Source organism: Chiloscyllium punctatum, chromosome 49, assembly GCF_047496795.1.
Source record: "Chiloscyllium punctatum isolate Juve2018m chromosome 49, sChiPun1.3, whole genome shotgun sequence".
In the NCBI taxonomy this organism is placed as follows: Eukaryota; Metazoa; Chordata; class Chondrichthyes; order Orectolobiformes; family Hemiscylliidae; genus Chiloscyllium; species Chiloscyllium punctatum.
In genome coordinates, this window is record NC_092787.1 from 55,376,884 (window position 1) to 55,399,694 (window position 22,811).

The following is a 22,811-nucleotide window of genomic DNA, read 5'->3' on the forward strand; positions in this document are numbered from 1 at the left end:
CTCTACTATTGGAAAGATGCTAAAAAATTCAAGTTGTTGTTGTTAGTGCTAGTCATTGCAAGACAGGACCTACTCACTATTATTCAGAACAGTCCCAAATGACCAGAAGACACAGTTACTGATAATAGCTGTGGTCTGAGACAGCTGTCTATTCTCCCAAGGAATAATCAAAAGAAAATAGTATCTTTTGGTTAGTATAAAGGAATAAGAACAGCATTGTGTTATGCAAAGTGACCTGAGGATGAAAACCCCCAATCATTGAGAGTGATCTCAGAATAAGAACATTGCCATTTTACTCGGATTTAAAACTGGAATACATATTGTTTATTCTAAAGGACAGATTTTATCTGTGTGATTGAGTATTAGACTATTTGGGGTCTCATGGATAATCTTATCAGTGTTTATTATTTCAAACTACTCACTTGTTCTGGTCTTTGTCATATCCTTGAGAAACAGTCCAGCTCCAAGATTGCTATAGGTTGGATATTAACAGGCAGAGACTAGCTCAGTGAGAAAGAGGATCTGAGTAGTACAACACACAACTTCCCAAAGAGATTTCAGTCAGATCCTTTGTTTTAGTAAAAGCTAAGTATCATTAAGATGCAAAAGCAAATCATACTTCTCTGCCAAAAGCGATGTCTACAAATTATGAATATTCATTAATCTTGTGCAAAGTAAGAAATCACTTCATATACAAATGTGTTATAATTTGACTTTCTGACTTGCTTTTCTCATGTTCCATTGGCTTTTCCACTTTTTAGTTGTGGCTGTAACTTGGTTAAAATTACACTATCATATTAGAGTAAAGGGGTCAGTTAGCTGGACAGCTGGCTTGCCATGCAGCGTAATACACATCTGAGGTTACCATGAAGGACTCTTCATTTCAACATCTCCCCTCCAGTGAGTTGCCATCAGTAGGACTATAGCAAACATCACCTTTACATACTGCAGTGTAATAAAGCCAGAGGCTGAGAGAGACTGATTAGATTAGATTCCCTACAGTATGGAAACAGGCCCTTCGGCTCAACAAGTCCTCATTCACCCACCCTATATTTATCGCTGACTAATCACCCAACACTAAGGTCAATTTAGCATGTCCAATTCACCTTGTCTGTGCACCTTTGGAATGTGGGAGAAAACTGGAGCACCAGGAAGAAACCCACACAGACACAGGGAGAACATGCAAACTCCACGCAGACAGTCGCCTGAGGCTGGAATTGAACCTGGGTCCCTGGCACTATGAGGCAGCAATGCTAACCACTGAGCCACCATGCCACACCATGGCAAGAGCTGACTGATGGTGGTTTGACCTTAGATTCACCATACCTCAGACAAGGATTGGGATTAAAAAGGTAGATTCGTGATATCCTCAGCTGATGTGGAAATTGAACCCATGCTTTTGGTGTCACTCGGCATTGCAAACCAGCTGTGCAGTATATCAAAGAGGAAGTGTTATGTGCAAACTTTGAGACAACCCTTGTAATATAGCTGTAATGTCAAGCTGAGTCAGTTTCTTGTTGACTTCAGTAGTGGGTTAAGATTTCTTAGGTAGGTTAAGACATCAACAAAATTGTGCGTTTTTCATACTTTTCACTTGAGCTAGTGTTATTATGTCATTAAATGCCAAAATATTACTTGCCTACAAAGGCAATTTTCCTGCAATTACATTGTCATCTGGTTGCAAACTCTTTGCAGGTATATTGGAGGCCAGTTACCTAATCAGAAACCAAGTTCATGCAAAGCATCCCAACATCATGCAATAACATGGTACATTGTTACTGGCAATGGCAAATAATACTTTCATATAAAGTAAATATTGACTCTGGCGGCTTGATGGAAGCCTGTCTTATCCATATGCTTGGTTGAGACATGGCATGATTTTATGTCACTGTACAGATATGCTGAACAAATGAAGGGGACATCTTACAGCCACACATGTAAGAAAAAATGGTAGAGATATAAAAGAGACCGTCAGGTCCCTCGAAATCATTGATCTTACCATTCCCACTAAGTCAAAATCTAGGCTACTGTGTTTAGTAGGCAGGAGATGACATTTGATCAGATGAACAAAAGCTCCTGAAATCTTGGACAGCAAAGCTGTTAAGTCTATGAAGATTGTCACCACAGGAGATAATCGCATAACCCACCAAAAAGACTTGCCTAAGGGAAGGGTTGTGTGTGTGTGTGTGTGTGTGTGTGTGTGTGTGTGTGTGTGTGTGTTCTATTTAGTCAAACAAGGAATGAAAGTTCATTCATTTCCAGGATGTGGCCATCAGTAGCAAGATTGGCATTTATTGTCATTCTTTAATTACCCTGAGAAGGTAGTGGTGGAGGCTCTTTTTCATGAACCACTATTTTTCAGGTTGTCTCATATATGTAGTTTCTAAGTCATTTTAGGAGATATTGAAGCAATGGCAATGTTATTGAATCACATCGGGCCCAGATCAGGGAAGAACTGCAGGCATTCCATCCCTAAAAGATGGTGGGTTTCTGTCAATGTGTTAGAGAAGACGCATAATTCAAATTGAATGCCAACATTGCTGCTGCTGAAAACTGGGAACACATGCCACTGCAACATACTAAATTGGCTCCAATATGTTTGAATAAACAGACACTAAGACCTTGGGGAAACCTAATCACACCTCCCTGATTGAAGCTTAGGCTCTCCTGCTGAGCAATACAAAGTGGTAAAGGCTGAGCCTTCAATCAGTCCCAGAGCAATTGTAATAGTGTAAAGGGACCCATTTTAGTGAGGTATTTGCGCTGTCGCAATTGGCAATCATGGAGAAAATAATTGAGAGTTTAAGAAAAGGTTTCAACTTTTCACATTGGTCTGCAGCTTAATAGTGTGAATTAATCTGCTGCTTTTAGAAGGGTTAGAAAATCACAAAGTGCCACATTAGGTTTTCCTCAGGAACAAAAGCACAGCTTCTACACCAAAGAGTCCACATTTCCTTGAGTACTTACTGAAGATATTACAACAAATGCATCATAATAGCAGGTTACTAAATAATATGCAGTTTTGAGAAAGCAAGGACTACGAGGTTTGCCATTGAACATTCTTGGATCCAGAATCTCTAATTTAGGCACAAAGGTTTTTTTTGCGCTGCTCATAGTCACATATTCATGAGCTACACTTTGGTCTAGCTTGAGTTTTGGCTAAGTGCCTTAACATTGTAAATATCTGAGATTCGTGCAGTTTGTTTGCTGCTTAGTTGTCCGCTCTTTTCCAGGGAATAATTAGAGTCCCGTGCTCTGGAAGCAAAAGTCACAATATTCCAGATCAGGGTAGCAGTTCAGAAGTTAACATTGGCCAGAATTCTCCTGAGCTAGCAAGAAGATAAATAAGCTGTCCAATTCTTTTTGCTTCCTAATTACCTCTGCTGAAAGTTGTATTTGCTGCCATTAGGTGAGAACAGGATTTGACATGCTGGGATACCAACGATCTTGGGTCAACCATTTAGACAAATGGCTGTGATGGTATAGCTCACCAATGGTGAGAGTTCTCTGGATAAAAACTGGTCCAAAAGGAGGTTGTTGGAGGAATATTGCAATGTCCAATGGCATCCTCTCTCAAACCCAATATTTCAAAAGAAGGATTCCAGTGATAGCAGCCAGGAGTGAAAATCCTGGCCAATTTTCCACTTTTCAATATTGGGTGCTAATGGTAGTCACTATGCCCCAATGTTTCTCTGACTGAGGCCAGCAACTTTGGCAAAGACCAGGATGGAGCCTGACATCTTACTCCTTGATGTGATTTAAATACTTAGTGTCTTCCTGAGCTGAATCACTGCAAGGTACCACTCAGCAACATTTCCTTAATATTGCTACTTAAGTCCTGTTTGTTACATTTCTACAACCCAAATAATACATACACATACATCTTGGCTTATCTGCAGTGCCTTTCTTGCCTCCTCTACTGACCAACAGTGGACCAAATAATGCGTACTTAACCACTTTTTATAATTTATTTACAACTCATGTAATCTTTTTAACCACATAACTGACATTCTTTCAATTGTGTCATGTTTCTCTTCATGTTAAGTATAGCAGAGTAAATAATCTTGCACCTTAAATTCTCATATCATTAGTCAGTTGGCTGGTTTGAGCATTTGGGGCCATATCCTACCATGTCAAAGTGACATTGGAATCCATTACTAGTCGCTTTTCTGACCTACATTGGCTCTGTGCCCTCCCTGCCCAACCCCCGCCCAATCCCCGCCCCACGAATCATTGATTTACAATGTATGTCTCCAACTACCTTTGCAACCTCCTCCACCCCAATTCCAAAATTCTCCTTTTCACTGACCAGAACCACGAGCAACTCTTCTCCTTCTGTCACACAAAAGATATACCTTAAGCCATCCCAGCTAATACAGTGGAATTCTCTCATAAATGTCTGACACTTTTAAAGCACCTTCTCCTCCTTTAAGATCATGATTAAAAATTTACCTCTTTGACCAAGGATTTAATCATTCACCCACCCTACCATTATCTTACTATTTATTTCTTGGAGAGTCCATTTGGCTCCACCTCATTGCAGCTTTATGAAGGACCTTGGGAGTTTTTTCACATGGACAACACAGTATGAACACTTTTACTTTCACATCCATGTAAGCAAATTACCACTAGGGAGGAAGACATTTTTGTAACCTGAACAAATGGAGAGAAAATGTTGACCTGGAGGGAGGAGAAAAAGTGAAAGAGGGATGGTATATTTGAGAGGGAATTTTTCCCAGCGATTTTGAGGGAATAATGAATAAAGGTCACAGGATTGATTATGGCACTTATTGGGTGTCTGATAATACACGCAACAACAATTTGCATTTGTATTGCACCTTCCACATAGCAAAAGGCACTTTAAAAATGTTATCAATCAAATCAAATCAAGCCAAAGAATGCGAGAGCAAGACAGCTTGCCAAAGGTTTTGTCAAAGAGCTAGATTTTAAGGAGTTTCTTGGAGGAGAAGAAATGTGGAGACTTTTGTTCAGAGAATCCCAGACCTCAGAGCCTAGGCAGCTGAAAGCATGAAAGCCAATCGCGGAATTCAGAAAATCAGACATGCTCACGCCATCAATATTGGAGGAACACTGCATCTTAAAGACTTGTAGGGCTGGCAGAAGTCACGGTGATTTAAATGAGAATACTTTAGCTATCACTGCATTTCTGGACTCCAGAACATTACTGTGGAAATTCCTTTTGCAGCTTCAATTCTTGGAATGTTCAATGAGGTAAAATATTTTGAAATTGTAACAGCACTATTTACTTAACTGTAATTTGAAGTTTACATTAAGACATCATCTTGCAAATATTAATTGTTCTGCATGTATTACAAAAATAGAAATGAATCTGATTTCTTTACACATTGACAAAAAGGTGCATTCATTAGTCAACTATAAAATAACACTCTCTGGGGACTGGAATCTCGCTGGATTTCTATCGTGATAGCTTTCTCTACATTTTGACTACAGTAGTATCAGTTACCTCACTCATTATTTATTGATCTCAACGAACTCTGTCACTCAACAGCACTAAGAACCTTGCATTAATATACAATCATTAGTAGCTGCCTCACTCAAAGGTCATTTCAGAATTGACTGTCATACCCTTCAGAAACTGTCCCTGCTCTTTTTAACTTTCTCTCTCTCCTGAAGCTGCTATTTTCCTCATGCTTCATTTGCATTTGGCTATTGTTGTCAAACATTCTGGTATCTCAGCCAAAATACCTTTGTTAATTTATAACCTTGGAAAAGGAGCATCAGTCAACAGACTTTTCAATCGTGGGGAATTGCAGTCTGGCCTAATCATGTCTGCACGTTATATATGCACACACACACACAAACAGGAGTCAATTTAAAGTGATCAGGAGAGCCAGTTCAAGCTGATTAATTCCCCCTCCCTAGCCCTGGGGCCTGAGGCAAATATGATTTGTGCAATTTAATGGCAAAGACTGAATAGTAGGAATGTTGTCATCCTGAATATTCATAGCATCATCTTTTGAGGTGCTGGGCTGATCTTTATTTGGGAGGTCAGGAGCCTTTGCGAGAATAAGAAATTTGGCTGTAGCCAATCATTAAAATCAGAAAATATGTCTCTGACAAGTCCTGACAAATCATCAAATTTCAGATGGTAGGAAACAATAGTCATTAGATTGTCTGGATTCCTGAATTTCCAGAATCAGTCAACATTCAGAAAGTTGTAACAGACATAATTTTCATTGTCAGGTCACAGTATTCTGTTCTCATAAATGTGCTAACCCAAATGAACTTCCATGAAAAAGTGATAGGCAATAGGTCCATGACACCTGTTGCACACTCATGATGGTTACAGCATTACAAGATCTTAATTTGTAAATCCTACCATCGTTGTCACAGTCAATGGTTTGTTCAAAGGAAGCCAGTTTGCCCATTTCTATCTTACCAAGGAGGCCAATCTTCACCAGTGAGTCCAGACACCGAATGATAACAGACAAGGCACGTGGCAAGAGCATCACACTGAACTTGACTCCGAACAATTTAAGTATTGACTGTGATCAGGGATGGAAATCTATTCTTCGCCCAGTGGCACCAGTTTTACTCCCTGAACTGATGGCTCAGGTCTATGCAGTTTTGTATCAAGCATTGCAGTTTTACCCACTGTCGGGAACCATCCTTATTTGATTAAATGCAGTTGGCTGACATGATGGATTTTATGTAAATCAGCACTTTCTTGCACGTTCCTTCTCTTTCAAATTCAAATTCTCACACAAAAGATGTTATTTTCAAACCCTGAATATTGTAGGTTCCATTCAGCGGCAAACTTTAAAGATGCTCATTTTCTTAGAGGCAATTTTCACGTGATAGCTGCCAAACCGAAATCAAAGACTATAGATTTTTTTTTCACAGTTAATGACTCCAAAATGCAGGAGGTAACACCACTCTAACTAATGAGATGGAAATAGAAGCAGATCACAGCTCATAAAAGGTAACTTTTCACATTCCAATGCGTTCATGCCTTCAATTCACCCATCTGTGTTATCAATAAATCTGGAGTCTACAATCTGCCATTTCTATAGCTCCTGGTGACTTGTCTGTCTAACTTCATTGAAGTCCACATACCCTGTTAATTCCACTTACATTTTTGCTTATCTCCTGATATGATATCAAATCGACAAATCAGGCCAAATGGTTCTACAGATCAAGACAAACTGTTCAAATTCCTTTCGAGAAGATTCTGTGCGTGGAACTAGTAATTAGTTTTTCCATTGATTTGTTTGCCCTCCTCCCTGACAATTTCCTCCCATTTCAGTCCTTTCTCTCATTTACCTTTACCTACACACATTAAGGTTGGCTGCCAGGAGCACCCTCACAAGCCACCAATTCTCATATTTGAGATTGAATAAACAGCAGGCTAATTCACTGGTTGGTTATCCGCAGGGGACACCACCCCTTAATCTGCCCTCAACAGCATACTTTCCATCGAGTCTCATTGGAGAGCTTTCATGAGTGGGGCTCAACACCTGGAGATTTTACTTTCATCATTCCTTCACACAATTTGGGGCTGTTAAGATCAACAGTAGCACCCAAGACACCACCTTTAGCTGAGGCCAGCATGATTTCAGATAGAACCCAGAGCCTTCTTTTGTTTGCAATTCCTCCATTCAACACAATAAAGTTTACTGTCCATTCTTCAAAAAATAATCAAGCTTTCCCGATTTTCTTAGCTTTGAGGAAGCATCACAAAGCAGCTTCATGAGCAGTTGACTCTCTCCACGTCATTATTTTATCTGGAAACTATTGATTAATAAAAGTAGTATCAAGGCTCACCTCTGCTCCGTCGGGCTGTACATCTCACTGCTTTGGCAGCTGCTAATTGTAATGGGGTCAAAGTTGTGGAAGGAACGCAAGGCCACCCCAGAGATGGCAACGTACAGTGAATGGAAGGTAATTAGAATGGCTGAGGTCCGGTAGAATGGCTGACTGAGGTCGTGAATGACAGGGATAACGAGGGGGTTGTTCCTGCAGTTCAAAAGATGCATTCCTGCAGAAAAGGCAGGAGACAAACAATGGTCATTAAAAATCAGCAACACATTTCCAATCTCTGCGACAGCAAACCATCATTTAAATTGTGATCAAACAGCATTAATACTGATATTTCTCACTGGCGTTTTAAAAGATGGCGTATTCTCCAGCCCTTTCTCCGTGAATGTGTTTAGGAAAGTAAAATCTCTTTTCTCAATGACTGAGAAATATACAACATGGATTTTCATATTGGTATTCCTCAATCAGGCCTACCCATCTGTTGTCAGATTGTAGTATTGTATCGTTCCAATGCACTATTTTTGATGTGTATTGATTAAACAAAAATTTTGAAATGTAAGCACTCTTGGGTAACCTGTAGAAGTTGGAACAGATGATTTCTGCAATTGGCTCCATGTTTGCAAGGAATTCCCTATGCTGAAAACCTTCAAAGCCATAACCTAGATTATGAAACTTCATCAAACACTGGACGGTTTTACAATTTTTTGTACAGCAAGCTGAAATTATATTAAAATTACACTTTCCAAAAATGAACGCCACTTCACCTAGTGACTGTGATCTATTAAAAAAGACTAGTTTATTTTCCTTACTCATGCTACTGCTGTATGAACTACAATTAATGTAGAAGAAAAGAAATTGTGCTTTATCATTGAGTTGATGCTGCATTTATACATTAGAACTTAATGGGAATAACTGTTGAATTAGACATGGTTTTCGTGTGTCACTTTACTCTGGCTATTTAAACTTAGAATATATTTGCAGAAGGCCATTCAGCCCCAGCAGCCCCGGTTTTAGATTAGATTAGATTACTTACAGTGTGGAAACAGGCCCTTCGGCCCAACAAGTCCACACCGACCCGCCAAAGCGCACCCACCCACACCCATTCCCCTACATATACCCTGCACCTAACACTATGGGCAATTTAGCATGGCCAATTCACCTGACCTGCACATTTTTGGACTGTGGGAGGAAACTGGAGCACCCGGAGGAAACCCACGCAGACACAGGGAGAATGTGCAAACTCTACACAGTCAGTCGCCTGAGGCGGGAATTGAACCCAGGTCTCTGGCGCTGTGAGGCAGCAGTGCTAACCACTGTGCCACCGTGCCGCCCTAAATTAAATTATAGAATTAATTTCTGCCATTAAATTATAGAATGGCAGATCTGAATTAGAAATCCACTAACAAAGATCTATCAATCTCAGTTTTGAACATTTTCATTAATGGTTCCTGTTTCTGAAGTCTGTGTCACAGTCTGACATCTTGGGATGAATTTCACTTTTTTAAGTTCATTCACAGGAGGATGGTATCTCTGGCATGGCCAGCTTTTATTGCCATTCCCAGAGGGCAGTTGAGAGTCGATCATTTTGCTGTGGGTTTTGAGCCACTTGTAGGCCAGACCAGGTAAGGATGGCAACTTCCTTCCCCAAAGGACATTAGTGAACCAGATGGGTTTTTCCTGACAATTGACAATGGATTTTCATTAGATTCTCAATTCCAGATTTTTATTGAATTAAAATTCCACCATCTGCCTTGGTGGGATTCAAACCTGGGTCCCCAGAACATTACTTGGATTAACAGTCCAGTGAAAATAACACTAGGCCATCAGTCCCCCATATGTATTTATATATTCCTAAACTTTTAAAGATTGGTGTTATGAATTGTGGGTGAAGTCCAGGCCGCTGGTGGTTTGGGATTTGTGATGACTCATTGGTAATTTACCATGAGTAAATCCTTGTTCACATCAAGTTTAACACCACAGCGCAGCAAGGACTTCTTTTGCACAAAGTAATAACTGGTGTGTCGATACAATCTCAAAAGTCATGATGTAGAGGACTATAACCTAGTGTTGTGTGATATTTAACAATCTCAGAAGTGTCACGAACAGAACTTGGGAGGTATTCTGCTAAGTCTGAGGTCAGAGAACATGGGTGAGTTATGCCATAAAATTCAGGGAGGGTCTCACTACTTGTCAGTGTGCCTGACAATTTGCCTCAATAATAGTGTGAATTTTGTGTTAGTGTGATGTGATAACTTGTATCAGTGCATAAGTTAAAGGGATCTTTAAAATGTTTGCATTATATGTTCAAAAGTGCAGTAAAAAGCAAATACACAGTTTTCACGGTCTGCTATACTTGAAATTATGACAAGGGTAATACCATCTTGTGTCAGCAGCAGAAGGAAAAAACGAGTATACTGAGTGGCCAGTGTACAAAGTTAAGTGGAGAGCAAGAGGCTTTTGAGAATATATGAGTTGCTCAGTAAAATAAAGTCTCAGAAGGATGAAAGGGCAATAAGTAAAAGTCAAAGGCAAGCAGGAAAAGGAATTGATTCCTGATTCCAATGGATCTGAGCTTTTCCTGGGAAAGAGTTTTACGCATTTTAAACACCAGTGTGAGATTATCTTTTGAGCAAAGATGTGTCGCCCTTTGATTGTCTCACTTGGATTTCCTTTCAGCCTTTTCATTTGCTGCCCTTTTGTTTGAGTTAGTCCGATGTGTATCCTTGTGGTGCTGGTCGTCAGTGCGCGGGCCACTCCACTAATTGAGCCGTTTGAACTTCCTTCAAGCTTGGAGATAACTACATCCTTTCTAAATATGTCCCATTGTGTTGCAGAAAGAAGAAAAGACTCACCCAGGTCATGATTCTGATCTTTCGTGTCAACCAACTGAACTGCGATTGAATCTTGTCTTTGATCCATGAGACTACTTCCATCAGCAGCCAGGTGGACAATGACAGCAGCAGCAACCATTGGTTCAGCGAAGTAGACCTCATTAGAGAGAAAAAGATGAAGATTAACATTTGGTTAAGAAGTGGGGGTGGGGTGTGGAAGAGGTGGTGAAAAGACACCTGTATATCAACAGATTTCTCTGATAAGGATTCCCCCTGGTATAGCAACATGGCATGTGCTACGCCATTCAACTTTATTTGACTTTACAGTCATACATTGTGTTGAAAGCAAAATACTGTGGAAGTTGTAAACTTGAAATAAAAACAGAAAGGTCTGGAAACACTCATGCGTTCTGATACCATCTGTGGTGAGTGAAACAGAGTTAACCTTTGAGGTCCGAAGTCTTTCAATAGAAAAGCTGCCAGATGAGTATTTCCAACATTTTCAGGTATTTTAGAATCATAGAATCCATACAGTATGGAAGAAGGCCATTTGGCCCATTGAGTCCACACCAACTCTCCAAAGAGTATCCTGTCCAGGCCCATAACCCTGTATTTCCCATGGCGGAAGTGGGTACTGCAGATGCTGGAGATTACAGTCAAGATTAGAATGGTGCTAGAAAAGCACAGCAGGTTAGGCAGCATCCAAGGAGCAGGAAAATCAACATTTTAGGCTGGAGCCTTTCATCAGGAATGATGAAGCCCTTCATCAGGTGCATTCCTGATGAATGGCTTTTGCTCGAAACGTCGGAGGCTGCCTAATCTGCTGTGCTTTTCTAGCACCACTCTAATCTGGACTCTGTATTGCCCATGGCTAATCCACCTAGCCTGCACATTATGGGCAATTTAGCATGGCCAATCACCTAACCTGCCCATCTTTGGACTGTGGGAGGAAATCGGAGCACCTGGAGGAAACCCACACAGACACGGGGAGAATGTGCAAACTGCAGGCAGACAAACTGCAAACTGCCTGAGGGTAGAATTAAACCTGGGTCCCTGACATTGTGAGGCAACAGTGCTAACGACTGAACCACCATGCTACCCCAATTTTGTAATACATAATTTCATTATATATTACACAATTTCAACAGATAATTTCTGAGGAGTGACAACCCTAGTCTCAGGCAGATTGTCACTCCATTCAGTCATTTTTAATGTTAAGAGAGACTTTGGCATTTGTTACAGGAAATTACAATCAGGACTCTTTCAGACATAAGGAACCATACTTCCATTCTGACAGTTCCCTTCTAGCACTGAACAACCAAATGGCCTTTTCTTACAGCAACCAGTTGCTGTATTCTGAAAGTGTCAAAGTCTAGAAACACGAGATTGCAGGAAAAGTATGATGGGTCTCGGGGGGATTGTTGAGGGTCAAGGGCCAATAGTGTGGGTGGTACAACAGGAAACAGCGGAAGTGTCAGGTCTGGCTGTGGGGCAGGGGATGGGGGTGAAGTGGAGGTAGTGTGGCAGGTTCCGAGGTGGGATGTGGAGGGGACGAGGAGGGAAGTGTGATTGGGTCTGGAGTGGAGGTCAGCTTAGGGAGGGGTACAGGGGATTGGGGTCTAGAGACAGGACAGGAGGTCAATCCCATGGGAGAATGAGGGGGAGGTCACTTGCATGCATGATGCAGGAGATGGTGTGGGCTCCCAGGTGGGTACCATTGTCAGGTCAGTGCCTGGATAATGCTGGGAAGTGGGGGCTTGGGGTCAGTTTAATAGTTACTCAGCAGTTAGGCAAAGCGTTTAGTAGCCTGATATTTCCTGGGTAACTATTCACCAAAGTGCAGAAACCCTTTGAATTCTCCATCTATTAAAAGGAGACTTTTTGAGGGTTCCAGGTACTAGGGAATTGCCCAGCAGAAAATTCAGTTTCCCTGGCAATCCCTTTATAGTCAGCTATGAGGGGAATTCTGCAGAGTGCTGAAGCACATTTCCTATGTCTGCTTCAGAAATGATTGCCCTGCCTTTAGAAAATCTGAGCCCTGTGGTTTGCCTGTGCTCTACAAGTGAACGATTTGTTTAGACACATCTGTGAAATGCAGCTTAATTTATTTGAGTTTCTTCAGGAACATAAATCTTCTTCCAGGCACAATTTGTTTAGTGTCTTAAGCTTTTTAAAAATACTTTATTCTATTCTCCTGCACCCCTGCCCCCATCCAAGCCACCATTCCTCAAAGTTCTCCTTTCTCCAGCCATGATACCTAAACCCAGAGATCTGCCTTCATGTCTTAGCTTGGTCAGGTCGTGGGGCTTTATAACTGTCTAGGGCATTGCAGTCAGGCCTGAAGCCTATCCATATGTGTACAGACCAACAAAAACTACAGGGTGAAGATCAGCCACAGTATCCCTGGCCAACCTCTCCCTCCTTCAGATAGTCTGAAGGGGTTGATGTTAATTAAGATAGTCTGGTAAGATCATTAGTTCAGCATGGATGAACCACTGAATCAGAGACCTCCTGATCTGTGTCAAGTTTATGTCTCAATTTGCAAATATTGCCCATTGATGAAAAACATAGAAGCGTCAATGAACTTTTATGTGACAATAATATATCTTCATTCCTGTCCATTGATTGTTTTGCCTACTCATTCTATTCGTGAATTGTTGGCTCAATTCACAAACTGTGAGCTTTTGAGCATATGTCTGATCCAAGCTGGAGTAAATCATCTGGGCTGGCTCTTCAATACTGTCTTAGGGAGCACTTCATTGTGAGATACACTGACTTACAGAGCAGACATCAAATCAAGACCAAACACAAAAGGCCCTGTGTTACTATTTGAAGAAAATAATTGACTTTTTCTGATTTCCTGGCCAGCCATGTTCCCTTGAAAAACATAACAATAAGCAGATTATTCAGTCATCTGTCTTCAATGGGAACATGTACATGAATTAGCTGGAATGCTTGTATGCACAATAACAGAAACAACAACAATGATTGTCCGTCAGAAATTTAATATATTGGCTACACAGCACTTTGGGATGCTCTAAAGGTGTCATAAATTATACAATAAATTCAATTTCTTTCTTTCCTGCAGTTTGCTTGAAATGCCTCAATACACTTAGGATTTCAGAATAATAGCTATGATACAGTGTTACCAGAAAGGTAGATTATTACGTTCATCTTATAAAAGGGGCACTGATTGAACAATACTGTTGTTCATTGCTTTTGCCCATTTTAAAATGCTGCCAGCAATTGCTGTGATTATTGGTACAATAAATCATGGATTCTTGTAATAGTGCATCTAAACTATAGTTGGCCTTTGAGAATATCACAAAGAATTCATGAGGTCAATTTCTTTCCTCGTTAACTACTGTCATGGCACAGTGGGTTCTTATATAAAAAATTCTACAATGATGAATATGATTTCTTAGGGGAGCTGATGATGTCTTTCAGAGGTTTGTATTACTGGAAGTGTGTCAGTATCCATCAAGTATCACTGGGAGTGTGTCAGCTTCTGTAGAAATTCACTAGTGGTTTGTAAATACCTGGAGCTAGGCATTGGGTGGTGTGTCAACATCTGGAGTGTGTCACTGGGACTGTGTCAATATCTGGAATGTTTCACTGGTAGTATGTCAGCAGAGAAAGTTGTGAATTGGGATGTCAGAAGCTGACATAATTATTAAAAATTGCTTCTTCCACTTGATTACAATCTGTTCCCTCCAGTTCTGGATCCATTTCAAACTGTCCAAAGTAAGGGCCTACCTTTAGCCAGTATTTTGCTCTGAAGTATGGGATGCTGTGGAATGCTTCTACGCATGGGAACCAGGCATACTGAGCCACTCCTTCGGATAAGTCAATGACCCTGGTCTTGCACATCTGCAGGAAAGTACGCTTGCATTAATTTCTATACCGGTAATTTGAAATTAATAGCACCTGCGATGCACAACAAAGATGCTGTGTGTATTTAACTTGTACGTCGTGGAAAATACCCATGCTGTGCCAAATTATGCACAGACAAAGCAAACCTAAATCATAAAACAATTACAAACTATTAACTGATATTCCTGCAGGAGCAATTTTGTCATTTTTAAGCTTCCCGTGACATTTATGAGCAGTGTTCCTGTGCTTTGTTCTCTTCCTGATACCGTGCAAACCATATTTTGAAGTGTGCATCATAAAATGTATGCATTCTTGGATACTTCAGAAAAATCCATCATAAGGACTTATATTGCCGCTTTATTGTAATAAAACATTCCAAGGTTCTGCAAATGTACTGACTGGGAGGGCAAAAGAGGCACAAAACCACACTACCTTTAAAAAGTAAATCTATTTGCACTTGAAATTTAATAACATTCATGGCTATTAGCCAAATGCTAAATTGTGGGATTGGTGTAGATAGGTCAGTACAGATTTGATGGGCCAAATGGCCTCTTATATGCTGTGTGACTCTGTAACATTAATATATTAGCATTGTACTCTGTCAGATGCGCCAGCATATGTGCGGAAAGAAACGAAGGATGCAATATCACTGCCTCCACCCCTTCAATCCAGGTATCAGCAAGTGGAAACAATTATGTGTGTGGCCTTGGAAAGAGACCCACTCTCCTCTCACTAACTTACCTGTTCTGTGGTGGGAAAGAAAATCTACTGGGAACTACCTGAACTCACCAGGAATTAAGGTCTTTATAAGGTCAATTAACAGCCACTTAAGAGCCTTAGTTCACCATCTTCCCAGATATCTGCATTTTCCCAGTCGAGGAGAAAAGTGGCTGCATTCTCAACTGAGAATCCAGAGTTAACATGCCCATTGTTTTAGGGGAGGAGGGAACCTCCATTTGCCTCAGCCTGGAACTAGCCAAAGCAATATAGGAAGGAGCAAGTTAGATTGTCTCTAAAAGGCACCCATGTTGCCTCAGACCTCCTTCAGATCAGGACACTCTCTCCACGAGAAGGAAAAGTAAAAGATCTAGCTTCTTGCTTTTTCATTCCCTGAAGAATAAACATTGGCAGGTGGTCTTTGGCATTCAGAAGTTGCCAACCTTTGATTCACCAAATAGCTTCCCAGTCAGCTCTTAACAAACTTATTAGTGCATGATGCAACAAGTTTTCTCAACAGTGAAGGTGGTGAGTAAGTAAGCACCAAACACATCTGTCCCCTACTTGTCTCAAAAAGGGAAAATCAAGATAAAATTAAAGCTATGAACTTGAAAGAAGAAGAATTAATTTCAAGCATTGCTCTGTTTCTCTCCACAGCTGCTGCCAGGCATGCTAACTATTTCTCACACTTTATGTTTATATTTCATAATTCTGCTTTCCAGTGGCAAATCATGATTTACTCAAGTTTGAGTTGGACCGAAGGGTCACTTTCCGTGCTGTATGACTCTCTGACTCTATTTATGAATATTCAGAACCTCGCAGACTAGAAAATATAGAAGTACAAGATTTGTATTTATAGGGCACTTCCTACACCCATGGACATTTTACAATCAATAAATTCAATATTCCAAAGTATTCTTGCCTTTTTTCCAAGAAAAATGCTGCAGTCTACTTCTATGATTCTACAATCAATTAATATCATAAATAGTCAAATCATATCTGTGAGTTTTGATTGCAGGGTAATTGTTTTCCAAGACTATTGAAAGAACTTTGATCAACCCATCTTTAATGAGACCCATTATATATCCATTCTTTCAAGGACATCCACTTCTTATTGATTCCCAACTTAAGGACATCAAATTGCCTGCCCTGTTCATGATACCATTGGTGTTTGCAAGAAGTTTGCACAAATGCTACTGTTTTGAATGTGAATTAGGGATGATATTCCTTAATGCGAATCAGTATGGCAGTATCATAGCCCATAAGGTTTAACTGAGGCTCAGTCATTGCTTATCGAAAACTTTTCCCATAAATAAAAAGTATCTGAGCTGCTGTATGGAGAAATTACAGCACACTTCAGGTTCCATTCATTCTCCAACACTCTGCAAACTTGGCAGATCCAAAACCTGCAGCTTAAGATATGATGTGCTCACTGACCTTTATTGGGCAGTTAAGAAAAAGCTCAACTTTAAAATTTTCATCCTTGTTTCCAAATTCCTCTTTGGCTAAACTCTTCCCTATCTGCTCCGGTTTTCGAACCTTTGAGATATCTGTAGTCCTGCAAATTTGACCGTTAGAGCATTCCCAGTTTTAATGGCAAAGTAACTTCAGTTGCAAAGATCCAAAAAGCACTGGAGATCCAGTACGAATGCTGCCAGCCAGGATGTCTTGAGAAACCATTTTATTTGCCATTAATTCATTTTCTTATCAAAAAGTGGATGCTCCGAACTGTAATGACTAGCAGTATGGTATTTTCTTGGGAAGTCTCTAATCTGTGAGGTTTCTGAGTTGTGTTTGAAATGAGTCCAACTTTAATCGAGTCTCATTTGAATGTTATGTAAACCAAACCTATTTTACCCACTGTGTAAATGAGAATTTTTCTGCTTGTGGATTGTGTTAAAGATTGTGCTGGTCAGAGCAGAAATTAACATTACGCTTTAAACTACTTGGATCTCAGAGGAAGCTACTGGTTTTGGTGTTTGATTTATTTTCCTTTGTTGTTCGGCAAAGCTACACTTGAAAAGTGGATGTGCATCCCAACAAAACAGATGCTGCCTATTTAGAGATTGAATTTATCTCAACACCTCCCACCATGGGCAGTGTTGTTCTTGGTTGGGGTGTGGGGATTCAGAGTGGGGGAGGGGGTGGGGGGTGGGTGGTGAGCCTTGTCATGCAAATCACAACTTATTTTGGCTTTTTAGAGAGAAAAAATCCTGGAATTCTTTGTCTTTTGCAAATGCCTTGAACAGCTCGGTTTTAAGAAAACAACTCACATTGACAGAACACATTATACTACAGCGCTCTGCAATTCAAACACTGAGGATGACCTGTCCTTTCCTGTTCATTTCCAGACAATGATTAAAGGCAATTACCACCCAGGGATAAAGAAGTAGGAGGCGATTCTGTCCTTTTAAGTCCTGCATTCTCACTACTCGCCTGAACAGACAGAGCCCTGAATTAATTCCCTTACAATTTACTACACACTTAGATCGAATCAAAAATACATTGATATGACTAAAGTACTTTTCTCATCCCCTGGTGGTGAGATGGAACTGCCTTATATAGTTCTGTCATTCTTTTGAAAAAAAGGAGGGAATTGTCTAAAACCATGCAAAAAAAATCTTTCCGACCGGTTAGAGTTGCAATAAAATAGACATTTTTAATGCTAGTCATAAAACATGAATAGTGAGTCGGAAGGTCGGGTGAGTCTGAGCACAACAGTACCCAGTCACTGACCTTAGCCTCTACGAGTAGCAGTAACAGAAAAAGCAGGGTGGAGGCAATTGCACATAAAGTAAATCACAGTCTAACTTGATGGGTGACAGGCCGAAGTGAATATGTTGCAAGTGAGGTATTAAAAATGTACTTTCGTACAAGGAGACAGTTATTCAGTTTCACCAGCAACCTAAACTAGCATTCACAATATACTTGATTGTTTTTTCATCTTGGTAAGCTTTTACATTTCCCCACTGGTATTCAGCCACCCAGAAGCAGTGAATTCTTTTATAACCAAATGTGCACGCTTTCTTGTTACGTGGTGACACAGTGGGAACTAATAAATTCCTCTTAAAGAGGACTGTCAAATCCAAGCCTTTTCTTGAGTCTTGTGCCTTTTATTGATCCAACGAACTTTATTTTGGATTCTGGGTGTAACATTAAATTATAAGCACTTTCTCAGCTCTTGGAAGAAGATGCCTGGGAATCACGTGATTTGTATCTTGTAGCAAGGTGTGTGACTTAATGAGAGTTCCATAAGCCTGTGTCAAATAGAACACAACACAGTCTGCAGCGAAACATAATCACAGCCTTGTACTGAAGGTGGGGTTGAATGGGGTCAATAATTGGATTTTAAACCATGGGGGTTCCCTTTCTTCTTTTGATGAAAAATGGGTGAATGCCCGTATTTCTTCCGAATTAATGACTGCCTAATGAAATCAGATTGCCAGAAATCATATGTTAAAAAAGTTGCATGTTCCCATGATTTCATTAGCAGATCATTCATTATGCAGACAACTAGTCGTTCTCCCGCTTTTCCTCAAATAAAGGATTTTATTCTGCTATTATATATTTGCTAAAAGAGTGTGAAGGCAAAGTTTGATTGTTTAAAAATGTGTGAGACACACAAGGAATACTCATTAGCTGTTCAGAAACACAATCTGAGCAAGGAGTTATAAATTACAAAAACAAAAATTGAATGATTTAAAATCATTGTCTGATTTGCAAGATAGATTTAAATCTTTAAATCATCTTCATGTGTTTGCTATTTTAAAACAAAGCGGTACAAGAGTGATTTGGCATCACTTTCGAAATTATATTTTCCCCTTTAGTTCCTTTTCAAATTCATTTCCATATCTTGAAATCTATCAAACATTAGTGGTTCTCAAAAATCATTTAACAAAAAAAAAGTGCTTTTCTTACACACACTTAAGAATGATAACTTTGGGCTGTTTGGTTTGTAAAGCAGAAAATGACTTATAAACATTTTAAATCAGAATTCCTATCCGATACTGTGAGTAATGAAAATTACTTGGAACAAATATGGTTGCATTGGATGATGAAGGTTCATAAATCATATAAAAAATGTATTCAAAAGCTTTTGAAATATCTCCATAGTGTCAAAAAGAACTGGTTTAACTTAATAGAAACGTTCACAACGATGAACAATTTATCCTGGTGTCGTGACCAGTTTTATAACTATGACCTGTGCCTATAGCAATGTTTTATTTAAACCAGCACAAAACATTTCAGTGATATTATTTGTGCTGAACATAATTTTCATTTAAAATTCTACAATCACTTGCACTGACAATTTTGTATTTGGGAGGAATTCAACCAAGACATTTTGTCTCAAATTTTCACAATATTTGAACATCCCTGTTGATTTGTTAAATCCCTTGGCTTTCACCTGGACTCTGGGGTACTTATGATCCCAGTGAGAGTGGGGTTGATCAGACTTCTTTTTGTCAATAGAATTCTGTATTTATTGATCGATTTTGTCAGTTTTTTCTATTGTTTTCTCCGAATATAACACATTTTCATTTGTGAGATCACTGTCTTCTAGTAATTAACACTTGGAGTCTGTCAATATTTGCAGAGGATTCCTTCACAGACTTGTTTGAAAACCACTGAGTTAATCTTGTTTTGGGTGTTTGCATTAACACTTGACCTAGGCTGGTTTTTAAGTGCAGTACTGACGGAGTGCTACCATGTTAGATGTTGTATCTTTGGCTGAAATATAACACAAAATGTCTGTATTTCTCGAGTGGAAATAAAAAGATCCCATGTCACGATTTGAAGGGCAGCAATGCATTCTTCTGAAATGAAAATGCAAAATCCTAGGAACAGTCAACAGGACATTATCTGCGGAAAGGGAAGGTTTTAGAGTTAGGCGGGAATGCGCAATTGAAGTTACCATCAGATGATCATATTGAGTGTTGGACCAGGCTAAATGGGCTGAATGGCCTACTTACACAACTTGCATGCTTGCACAAACAGAGTTACATTTAGAGTTGGACATTACTTCTTCCAGCTTCCACAGTGTTTTTGTTTTTAATTCTGAGGTTTCCTGTTGTCCAGGTCAGCAATATGTTCTCAACGACATTGCTAAAACAGTTAATATGTTCAGCTGACTCATGTTTCTTTTGCACATCCTGCACACCTAGGTATCATATATTGTAAATTCTCTCATTTGGTTGCCAACAGAGATCAGCTAGATCACTGTGGATTTAAAACAATTTTGTAATAAAACATCATACACCACAGAGAAGAGTAGAAAAGTTCTTTCAGTTTCTTGGCCGAAGTGGAGCTTTATTATGATTGATGTGTTGGACAATGAATAATAATCGTCTTACAGAGAAGGGGGGAGTTGAAGGTGAGAGGTCATATGATGCCATATATCCTGCCAGAGTTGGCAACACTATCCCATAAATTGTTTAAAAGGCGTCAACAGTGACGGAGCCATTGGCACCGAAAAGACAGGGAGATGGAAGTGGGTGAGATCAGGTCTGCTGCATACAGTACAAGGAGATGTGATGAGATGCCGTTATAAGAAGAAGGATGAAAATTCGCACAGACATTCTTCCCTCATACCCAGCTTAAATTTGACAAAAATATATAAGGTGAAAAGCGGGACATCTGAACAATTGTTTAAAAAAACTACACCACTTAATGAAAAACCATGACTGCCCCAGTAAAACTGAGCCCACTTATCACTCTATATAAGGTACTTTGGAATGTCCTAAAGTTACTATATGAATGCAAGTGCTTTCTTTCTTTTTACAGTTTTCTCCAGCAGTTATCCCATTCACATAAAATTACTTTGCCCACTACCAGAAGTAACGAAACCCTCATTTGTAACTTTGTGCCATACAGTCTAAAAGATGGGGCACATCATGGAATATGATAGTTTGAAGGAACATGCTTATTTTCATTGAATTGCAAATCTTGTTTATTACACTGACTGAAATGAATTATCTTGAAGTTTTATTTTTCTCCAAAGTCAGCAATGAGCTTTTTTTTTCAGAAGCCTACATTCTGCCCGGTGAAGCTTTACGCAGGGGGACTGTTGTCACACTGCTGGCACAGCCCATTCAAGCCACTATACGGAGCAATGTGTCTCAATCCTAAAACCCTATATTCTAATGTAAATTTGCCAGTGTGCTCCATTAATGGCCACCCAGGGTTGTCAGAGACCAAAGTAAACTGATTACAATTAGACACTATTCAGGTCCTAACTCTTTCATGTGAAAAATTATTTGATCAAAACAGCTCAGATTGGGAGCCCTTCACTTGTGATGGCAGACTACTTTGTTATGCATTAGTTAATGACAGCTGAGTAGTATGGGAAAGCAAGCTCTAAAAATACACAAATATCTTGCTAACTACTGCTGTTGTGCTGCCAGGCCATCCTTAAAGATGTATTGTTGTCTGTAGCTGACAATAAATGAAAATTCAAATCGCAAGAGACATAAAAATTGAGTAATCAGGTTTTGTTAGATGTTAATGCCTTGGAAACCACAAATGACTTCAAAGTCTTTTATGAAATAAAGGGAGATACTTAAGGACTCTAAAGCTGCAAACCCACATTTTCCTATCCAACAGTAATTTTTTTCTCTCTCTCAGAGGCCACTTGCAGTTAACCGCCGCCTGATAATTGCCCTTGTTTGTATTGATATTCTCTCCCCGACACCTCAGTAAGAAGGACCCCAGCTTCAAGTGCATAGCAGGGCTGCATTTAACCTCTGCCACTGCACACATCTGCAGGAGATGATTAAAACCAAAGTGTTCACTGTTTACAGACAGCTGAGCAGCAAACATGTGCGGTCTCTTCTAGCGTCTGCCTGAACCCAGCTCCTCTTCACTTTTTCGAAGGATTTTTCAACTCTTTCCCGCTGTAGTGGTACATTTTGTCAGATATCATAGAGTCGTACAGCAAGCAAACAGACCCTTCGGTCCAACCCATCCATGACAACAGATACCCTAAATTAATCTCGGCCCATTTGCCAGCATTTAGCCCAAATCCCTCTAAAACCTTCGTATTCATGTACCCATCCAAATGCCTTTTAAATATTTCTGAAAGGGTGCAACCAGCCTGCAACAGCAGCTTGGTCTCTGAGCAAACTATCAACCTTACAATTTTCAACACATAAAAGGGAAATCCACCGAAAAGGCATCAGTTGTGCACCTCTGAAGTTTGCCCGTTTGCAACTTGGCCATGATAGAAACATCATTTGTCATTATTTGCTTAAAGCGTTTAATGTGCCAACCATATTTTGTTGAGGTAGGTGTTGGCTGACGGAGAAAGGCAGAGATGAAGGATATTCTCTGAATCCTAAACTTACTTCTTGGTGATGGAGGAGTTGACACAGTGCTAAATGGGTTAAGATTGGTGCCTGCAGGATCATGGGTCCCACTTGTGAGGGTGGCAAACAAAAATGGGGACCAGACTGTCCATTCTGTGCTCATAGCTGAGCTTTCATTTGGAAAGACTCATGGTGGAAAGTTTGCGGACAGAAATACAAAAACAATATTAAGGTTCTGTTGTGCAGCACAATTGCTTTAAGGCAAAATTATGATTGTCAAAAGCAAGCA

At 39.9% G+C, this 22,811-nt stretch overlaps 1 protein-coding gene across 7 annotated transcripts in view; it reads right to left on the reverse strand.

Annotated features, from left to right (window-relative positions):
• The window catches only part of LOC140469200 (pappalysin-1-like), a 323,835-nt gene that overhangs the window by 155,727 nt on the left and 145,297 nt on the right, over positions 1-22,811 (reverse strand). For 6 of the 7 annotated variants that reach the window (XM_072565489.1, XM_072565487.1, XM_072565486.1 and 3 more), the window contains 3 exons: positions 14,388-14,501; positions 10,653-10,788; positions 7,807-8,020 (listed from right to left, as the gene is read on the reverse strand). In XM_072565489.1, coding sequence (XP_072421590.1) covers positions 7,807-8,020; positions 10,653-10,788; positions 14,388-14,501 — 464 coding nt within the window. The remainder of the gene's footprint in view (positions 1-7,806; positions 8,021-10,652; positions 10,789-14,387; positions 14,502-22,811) is intronic. The other variant, XM_072565488.1, reaches the window with a different exon arrangement.